Below are 9837 nucleotides of genomic sequence, written 5' to 3'. Positions count from 1 at the left end.
AAACTCCTTAGATGTTATGAGGAAGAAACCTTGAGAGGAACCAGACTCAAAAGGAACCCATCCTCATCTGGGTGACATCAAGAGTTTGATCATAAATCTTTCAACAATAAAGAACACTGGACAGTGAGAACTAACATGATTACTGGAGTATAAGATTATAAGTGATGTTCTTTCTGCAGTCTTATACAGTCTATATGGTTCTCTCTCAGACAGTGTGAGGTTGGTGGATGGTGGAAGTCGCTGTGCTGGGAGAGTGGAGGTTCTTCATGAAGGACAGTGGGGAACAGTGTGGTGATGACTGGGATATGAAAGAAGCTGCAGTGGTGTGTAGAGAACTGCACTGTGGAGAAGCTGTAGATGTACGTTATGAAGCTCACTTTGGAGAAGGATCAGGACCAATCTGGATGGATGATGTGGACTGTAGAGGATCAGAGTCGACACTGAAGGACTGTAGATCAGCAGAGTGGGGTGAAAGTGACTGTAATCATGGTGAAGATGCTGGAGTCAACTGCTCAGGTAAACTGCTGTATTTAGAAAAAACTTTACTTCTTCTTCTTCTTCTTCTTCTTCTTTTTCTTTCGGCTGCTCTCATTAGGGGTCGCCACAGCGGATCATCCGTCTCCATACCCCCCTGTCCTCTACATCTGACTCTTTCACACCAACTACCTGCATGTCTTCCCTCACCACATCCATGAACCTCCTCCTTGGCCTTCCTCTTTTCCTCCTACCTGGTGGCTCCATCCTCAGCATTCTTCTACCAATATAACTCATGTCCCACCTCTGCACATGTCCAAACCATCTCAATCACACCTCCCTCACCTTGTCACCAAAACATCCTACATGCGCTGTCCCTCTAATAAACTCATTTCTAATCTTGTCCATCGTCGTCACTCCCAACGAAAACCTTAACATCTTCAGTTCTGCTACCTCCAGCTCTGCCTCCTGTCTTTTACTCAATGCAACTGTCTATAATTCATACAACATCTCAGGTCTCACCACAGTCCTATAAACTTTCCCTTTCATTCTTGCAGATACTCTTCTATCACAAATCACTCCTGTCACTCTTCTCCACCCACTCCGCCCTGCCTGCACTATGTTCTTCACCTCTCTAACACACTCTCCATTACTTTACACTGTTGACCCCAGGTACCTGAACTCTTCCACCTTCTCCACCTCTTCTCCCTGCAACCGCACCCCTCCACTCCCCCCCTCTCATTCACACACATGTACTCTGTCTTATTCCTACTGACTTTCATTCCCCTTCTCTCCAGTGCATATCTCCACCTCTCCAGGCTCTTTTCAACCTGCTCCCTACTCTCACAACAAATCACAATATCATCTGCAAACAACATAGTCCAGGGAGACTCCTGTCTGACCTCGTCCTTCAACCTGTCCATCACCACTGCAAACAAGAAAGGGCTCAGGGCCAATCCTTGATGCAGTCCAACCTTCACCCTGAACCAATCTGTCTGTCCTACTGCTCACTTCACCGCTGTCACATTGTCCTCATACATATCCTGCACCACCCTCACATACTTCTCTGACACACCAGACTTCCTCATACAACACCACAACTCCTCTCCACCCTGTCATATGCTTTATCTAAATCAACAAACACACAATGCAACTCCTTCTGTCCTTCTCTATACTTCTCCATCCACATTCTCAAAGCATATGATGCATTTGTGGTGCTCTTCCTCAGCATGAAACCATACTGCTGCTCACAGATGGTCACCTCTTCTCTCAGCCTGGCTTCCACTACTCTTTCCCATAACTTTATGGTGTGACTGATCAACTTAATTCCCCTCCAGTTACTGCAGGTCTGCACATCTCCCTTATTCTTAAAGATCGGTACCAGCACACGCCTTCTCCATTCCTCAGGCATCTTCACACCTTACAGAATCTTTTTAAACAATCTGGTTAAAAACTCCACTGCCATCTCTGCTAAACATCTCCACGCTTCTACCGGTATGTCATCTGGTCCAACCAACTTTCCACCCTTCATCCTCTTAATCACTGCTTTCACTTCCTCCTTACTAATCCTATCTACATCCTGCTTTACATCTCCACATCATCCAACCTTCTCTCTCTCTGATTTTCCTCCTTCATCAGCTGCTCAAAATACTCTCTCCACCTTCTCAACACACTCTCCTCACTAGTCAACACATTTCCATCTCCATCCTTTATTGCTCTCACTTGCAGCACATCCTTTCCAGCTCGGTCCCTCTGCCTGGCCAATCGGTAAAAATCCTTTTCTCCTCTCTAAGTGACCAACTTCTCCTACATCTCCTCATATGCTTTTTCCTTGGCTTTCACCACATCCCTCTTTACCTGCTGCCGCATCTCCTTGTACTCCTGCCTACTTTTCTCATCACTCTGTCGATCCCACTTCTGTTTTGCCAACCTCTTTCTGCTTATGCTCTCCTGCACTTCCTCATTCCACCACCACGTCTCTTTGTCTTCCTTTCTATTTCCAGATGTCACACCAAGTACTTTTCTAGCTGACACCCTCTTCACCACCACCGAGCCCCTGTCTGACCACTTCCCTAAATCTCACACTACACTCTTCCTCCTTCAGCTTCCACCAGCTTATTCTTCTCTCAGTCCTCACTCTCCTCCTCTTCTTCTTCACCTTCAAAACCATCCTACGGACCACCATCCGATGCTGTCTAGCTACACTGTCCCCCGAGAACACCATACAGTCTCCAATCTTCTTCAGGTGGCATTTCCTGCATAGAACATAGTCCACCTGTGTGCACCTTCCTCCACTCTTATATGTCACCCTATGATCATCCTTCTTCTTAAAATACATATTCACCACCACCATTTCCATCCTTTTAGCCAAATCCACCGTCTGCCCTTCAACATTCCTCACCTGATGAGGAGGTGATGGTAGGTATGGCCTTAACCTACCATCACCTCCTCATCACCTCTGTTCCCTTCCCTTCATGTCAATTAAAGTCTGCCCCAATCAACAATTGTTCATTCCTACACCTTTTACCACTTCATCTAACTCACTCCAGAATCTTTCCTTCTCCTCCAACTCACAGCCAACTTGTGGAGCATTGGCACTGATGACATTTATCATCATCCCTTCAACTTCCAGCTTCACGTTCATCACCCTATCAGAAACTGTCTTCACCTCCACAATACTCTTACTGTACTCTTCCTTCAGAATCCCCCCTACACCATTTCTCTTTCCATCCACACCATGATAGAACAGTTTAAACACATCCAATGTTCCTGCTCTTACTCCCTTTCCACTTGGTCTCCTGAACACACAACATCTCTACCTTTCTCCTCTCCATCATATCAGCTCCCTCTCTCCCTTTACCAGTCATAGTACCAACATTTAAAGTACGAACCCAAACCTCCTTTCTCCTCCACTTCTCCTTTCCCTGCTGTCTCTGTAGACGTCTTCCTCCTCTCCTTTTCCTCCTTCAGCCAGCAGTAGCCCAATTTCCACCAGTACCCTGTCGGCTAACGATACCTGTGGTGGTCGTTGTTAACCCGGGCCTCTACCGATCCGCTATGGAATTCTTATTTGTGATCCGCATATTCGATTTGGCACATGTTTTACACTGGATGTCCTTCCTAACGCAACCCTCCTTATTTATCCGGGCTTGGGACCGGCACTACATTTACATTTGCGGCATTTAGCAGACGCCCTTATCCAGATCGCTAAGAGTGCACTGGCTTGTGCCTCCCTAATGGCTGGGTTAGAAAAAACTTTACAATCAGTAAAATTATTATTATGAACGAATTTACTCATTTAAATTCCAAAACATTTACTTTAATAAAACAAACAAACAAAAAAAAACATTGTGTTAAAATAATAGAAAATCAACAATCAACTAAAACAATTAGGTTTTATTTTACATTATTTCATAATATTTTGAAAACTAAAATTTTACACAATGAAATCCCCAGGTCAGAATTCCAGACTAATTGCTGGTCCTCACCGATGTTCTGGAAGATTGGAGGTGCTTCATGGAGGTTCCTGGTCCACAGTGTGTGATGTTGACTTTGACCAGCAGGATGCAGAGGTTGTGTGTCGAGAGCTGGACTGTGGGATTCCTGTGAAGGTTCTGGGATCAGTTGCTTTTGGTCGAGGGGAGGGTCAGGTGTGGACAGAGGAGCTTCAGTGTAGAGGAAATGAATCTGAAATTAAACTCTGTCCAACATCATCTTCACTCAAACACTCAAACTGCTCCCATCACAATGATGTGGGATTAATATGTTCTGGTAAAGTATATATATATATATATATATATATATATATATATATATATATATATATATATATATATATATATGTGTGTGTGTGTGTGTGTGTGTGTGTGTGTGTGTGTGTGTGTGTGTAAAATAATTTTGTTTTCTTTCTCATAGAGACTGTGAGGTTGGTGGATGGTGGAAATCGCTGTGCTGGGAGAGTGGAGGTTCTTCATGAAGGACAGTGGGGAACAGTGTGTAGTGATGACTGGGATATGAGCGATGCTGCAGTGGTGTGTAGAGAACTGCACTGTGGAGAAGCTGTAAATGTGCATTATGAAGCTCACTTTGGAGAAGGATCAGGACCAATCTGGATGGATGATGTGGACTGTAGTGGATCAGAGTCGACACTGAAGGACTGTAGATCACGTGGGTGGGAGAAACATGACTGTAATCATGGTGATGATGCTGGAGTCACCTGCTCAGGTAAACTGCTTTGTTTAGTAAAAAAAATTATAATCATTCAAATTATTCAATTCACTATTTTAAATCCCAAAATGTTTATTTCATTCAAATAAAATTAACAAAAAACAAAGAAAATTATAGAATTAGATTCTAATTCAATTATATTGTACATACCCTAGAACAGGGTTGGCCAACCGGCGGCTCTCGAGGCACATGCGGCTCTTTGGCTGGTTTCATGCGGCTTTTACGTTCATATCGAAGTTTGTGTTTGTTGTTTTTTAATATGCGTGTTCGCTTCGCTTGAGTTCAATACGGTATTTTTAAGACTTTAATGATCAAACTTTGCGGTATATTCATCTCACGCACATGCGCATTTGACGAAAATACCGTATTGAACTCAAGCGAAGTGAACACACACATAAAAAAACACACAAACAAAGTCTGTTTTCTACCCTGAAACACGTGAAATCAAAGCATTGATCTGTTCTGACTGACACACGTGAAAGAATTGCTTCGAGTGGCAAAACGGAATACGAGGCAGATTTGAAGAGGATTGTTCAAGGCAAGGATGCCAAAAGTCCCACTAAGTAACATGCAGAGTAAAAGAAATACGCTATTGTAAATGATTATATTTTTGTTTGTGGACTTGGTTAAACAAAGTTTGTGTGTGTGAGAGTGCACACAATGTTCATTGTTCAAAATGACTGTCCTGTGGTCTTAAAACTGTAGGAGTCAATTTCTGTCATTATGTTGGTGTGTGACATTTACTATAAATCTGGCTGAGCAGAGGTGTGTGTTTGTGTGTGTGTGTGTGTGTGTGTGTGTGTTTGTGTGTTAGAGGAAGGGATGGGTAATGTTCATGTGTACCGATGTGAATGATCTGGCTCTTTGCGGTAACACAGTAAAGAAATGTGGCTCTCGGTCTCTGACTGGGTGGCCACCTCTGCCATAGAAGGAATTATTGACGTTCTGTCATATTTAATACAATGAAATCTCCAGGTCAGAATTCCAGACTCACTGCTGGTCCTCACCCATGTTCTGGAAGAGTGGAGATGATTCATGGAGGTTCCTGGTCCACAGTGTGTGATGGTGACTTTGACCAGCAGGATGCAGAGGTTGTGTGTCGAGAGCTGGACTGTGGGATTCCTGTGAAGGTTCTGGGATCGTGTGGACAGAGGAGCTTCAGTGTAGAGGAAATGAATCTGAGATTTACTTCTGTCCATCATCATCTTCACTCAAACACTCAAACTGCTCCCATCACAATGATGTGGGATTAATATGTTCTGGTAAAGTATCATTGTGTGTGTGTGTGTGTGTGTGTGTGTGTGTGTGTGTGTGTGTATGTATGTGTATGTATGTGTGTGTGTGTGTGTAATAAATTCTCTCTCTCTCTCTCAGGCAGTGTGAGGTTGGTGGATGGTGGAAGTCCCTGTGCTGGGAGAGTGGAGGTTCTTCATGAAGGACAGTGGGGAACAGTGTGTGTGTGTGTGTGTGTGTGTGTGTGTGTGTGTGTGTGTGTGTGTAATAAATTCTCTCTCTCAGACAGTGTGAGGTTGGTGAATGGTGGAAGTCGCTGTGCTGGGAGAGTGGAGGTTCTTCATGAAGGACAGTGGGGAACAGTGTGGTGATGACTGGGATATGAGCGATGCTGCAGTGGTGTGTGGAGAACTGCAGTGTGGAGAAGCTGTAAATGCACCACCATACGGTCACTTTGGACCAGGATCAGGACCAATCTGGATGGATGATGTGGGCTGTAGTGGATCAGAGTCGACACTGAAGAACTGTAGTTCACGTGGGTGGGGGAAACATTACTGTAATCATGGTGATGATGCTGGAGTCACCTGCTCAGGTAAACTGCTGTATTTAGAAAAAACTTTAGAATCAGTAAAATGATTATTATGAATGAATTTACTCATTTAAATTCCAAAACATTCACTTTATTAAAATAAACAATAAAATATTATTGATAAAATAAAAAGAATAAAAAGGAGAACAAATGAATGAACACATTGAGATTTTATTGAAATAATTTTGTAACTACACTGGAATGATTTCTTGATGTTTTCTCTTGTTGGAAACTCAAAATTTACACAATGAAATAAAACTCAGGTCACAGAAAGTCCAGACTCACTGCTGGTCCTCACCGATGTTCTGGAAGAGTGGAGGTGTTTCATGGAGGTTCCTGGTCCACAGTGTGTGATGGTGACTTTGACCAGCAGGATGCAGAGGTTGTGTGTCGAGAGCTGGACTGTGGGATTCCTGTGAAGGTTCTGGGATCAGCTGCTTTTGGTCGAGGGGAGGATCAGGTGTGGACAGAGGAGCTTCAGTGTAGAGGAAATGAATCTGAGATTTACTTCTGTCCATCATCATCTTCACTCAAACACTCAAACTGCTCCCATCACAATGATGTGGGATTAATATGTTCTGGTAAAGTATCATGATTGAACTTCTGTTTAAATAGAGACCACGTTCCTGTCAATCAAACTTTAAGGTGTCTTTGTTGATGTTCCTCTTTCACTGAGCTCTCGGCTGTTTGTTCAGGTCACACAGAGGCTCGGCTGGTGAACGGATCAGACTCCTGTTCTGGTCGAGTGGAGCTCCAGTACCTCAGTGAGTGGGGCACAGTTTGTGCTGTAGGCTGGGATATGAGAGCTGCAGATGTTCTCTGTGCACAGCTGGATTGTGGGAGTGCTGTGGCTGTGGTGGAGGTGGACTGGTTTGTGGAGGGGAGGAATGGCCACATCTGGGCTGATGTGTTTGATTGTCAGGGGAATGAGACACACCTATCACAATGTGGCATCTCATCATGGAGTCGAGCTGCATGTTCTCATAAACACGATGCTGGAGTGATCTGTAACGGTGAGATATTAACATCACGTACACCACGTTAGTGAATAAAGTCAGTGTTCATTAGAATATTTCAGTGATGTTCTTCTGCTTCAGGATCATCCATGGCGTTTCATGAGGGGCGAGTGCGGTTGTCTGGAGGGAGCGAGTGTCAGGGGGAGGTGGAGATTTATTTCAGGCAGGACTGGAGGAAAGTTCTCCTGGACTCGTGGAGTCTGTCTGAGGCGTCTGTGCTCTGCAGACAGCTGGGCTGTGGCTCTGTGCTGAACTACCGTTCATCTCCATCCACCACTGAACACAAACACATGTGTGTAACGGCTTTCAGCTGCTCTGGGAGTGAAGCTCATCTGGGGAACTGCAGCAGTGCACAAGCTGTCAACTGCACCTCTGGAGAACATCTGTACATCACCTGCTCAGGTAAACACCACCTACAAACACAACAGCTACAAATGAACAGAATTGTAGAACATCAGGAAATAAAATGTGCTGCTCCATTTCATTAGCAGCAGCATTAGCATTCAGTGTTTCAACATTAGCATGTTAACTGATGTGGTGTAAATGTAAAACAAGACCCTTCAAGACCCTTCTTTTAAAAAAGAATGAACTTTGTGGTGAACTGATGGCATGATGTAACACTGAGTAGAAACACATGATCTGTGGTGTTCTTCTACATGATGAAGTTCTACACATGACCTTAGAACAGATTGTCTGTAATTACTGTGTAAAATACAGTCATTCCATCCTGAAAGTGTGTGTTTTACACTGTCTATGATACAAACTGTATATTCCACACCTTTTCCCTTCAGTGACCCCTGTGTAGAAAAAGAAAAGCAGAAATAAAGGTAGATGATTAGAGAAGTTGATTGGGTGAGGAGATGCAGTGCTTCTGCTCCTAGTATCTGTTTCTGGCTCCAGTGTCTGTGGAGGAGAAGTTCATAGCAGCCACGGTTGGTGTTTTTCTATTCTGGGTGTTGTGGAAGGTGGAGGTTTGACAGAATGGACCTCTATGTTCCTGAGTCTGTTCCTGCAGACATGTGAATCTGTAGTAGTTAAACAGCCTTGTTCAAGCACAGACCTCCATATTCCACCATCATTTATCTGACTTTCAGGATCAGAGGATTTACATTTACTGCATTTACATTACTGCCCTCATCCAGAGTGACTTACAGTCATCTCACTTATACAGCTGAGCACTTGAGGGTTAAGGGCCTTGCTAAAGGGCCCAGCAGTGGCAGTTTGGTGGTGCTGGGATTTGAAGCCATGACCTTCTGATCAGAAAACCAACATCTTATCGACTGATCTCCCACTTCCCAACTGATTGCATGATCATGGTGCAGTGCAGGTTGAGATAAGAGCTGTGAGGTAGAGCAGTGCTGCTCTGGTTTTCTCTTTGTAGGCAAACATCAGTGTAATGCAGGAGCTGCAGGATACCAGTAGAGGAACATAGCAATGGGGTGGGAGAACCTCAGGAGGTTAAAATCAAATCATGCAGCTGCATTCTGGATGAGTTGTAGAGGTCAAATGTCCATCAGAGGAAGATAAAGTGCAAAGTTGTGTTCAGTCACCAAATCAGAGAGTCATTTATTAAAAGCACAAGAACTTCATGTGAAAATGAATCATCTTACATGAACAGAACGTCAGTTGTGCTGGGATTAAGTTTGTGACCCATGATGAGATATCCTGCCAGATATCCTGAGATCTGAGAAGAAATGAAGTGTCATCTTTATAGCAATCATATATAACCTACAAAAGAAAATTCAATTAACAAGAAAATTTATATAAATTGAATTTAGATGAGAATTTGGAGAGAACATAAATAAGTGACCAGATCCAAGTCAAGTTGTGATTTACACACACACACACACACACACACACACACACACACACACACATACACACACACACACACACACACACACACACACACACACACACACACACACACACACACACACACACACACACTCTCCAACATCAGGTTTGCCTCTGTGTAACTCTGGAGTAAGAACTAGAGGTTGGTTTTGAGGATGAAGTCAGAAGGATCTGAATGGTGACTTGGTCATAGGCTACAGGACATTAAACCTCATCCTCCACCTGCTACTGCATAGAAATGTTCAGGAATGTGACTGGAAGAACCCAAATGCAGGATGCAGGCTGAAGTTTGTCTACTTCCTGTCTGAAGTATATCAAAGTTTCTGGCATTTATAATGCAGTGCTGGTTGACACTGTCACTAATTGATCCGTACGGTTTTTATTTATTTATTGATGTTTAAATCAGTTTTCACTTAAGAGTTCACAGCTTACTCATACTTT

General features: G+C 43.6%; 1 protein-coding gene and 1 pseudogene across 1 annotated transcript; both read left to right on the top strand.

The window, feature by feature from the left end:
- Positions 1–227: 227 nt before the first annotated feature.
- On the top strand, positions 228–7403 carry LOC124401078 (deleted in malignant brain tumors 1 protein-like; the record flags this gene model as incomplete). The annotated part of the gene is made up of 6 exons (XM_046873054.1): positions 228–516; positions 3931–4245; positions 4390–4698; positions 5677–5831; positions 6945–7104; positions 7219–7403. Coding segments are annotated over exons 1-6 (1413 nt in total), but the record flags the coding sequence as incomplete, so codon positions are not given.
- Positions 7404–8973: 1570 nt separating this feature from the next.
- LOC124401077 overlaps positions 8974–9837 on the top strand; it is a 9121-nt pseudogene continuing 8257 nt past the window's right edge.

Source organism: Silurus meridionalis, chromosome 18 (genome assembly GCF_014805685.1).
Source record: "Silurus meridionalis isolate SWU-2019-XX chromosome 18, ASM1480568v1, whole genome shotgun sequence".
NCBI lineage: Eukaryota > Metazoa > Chordata > Actinopteri > Siluriformes > Siluridae > Silurus > Silurus meridionalis.
Note: the sequence above shows the minus strand (reverse complement) of the source record. Positions and strands in the feature narration are given on the sequence as shown.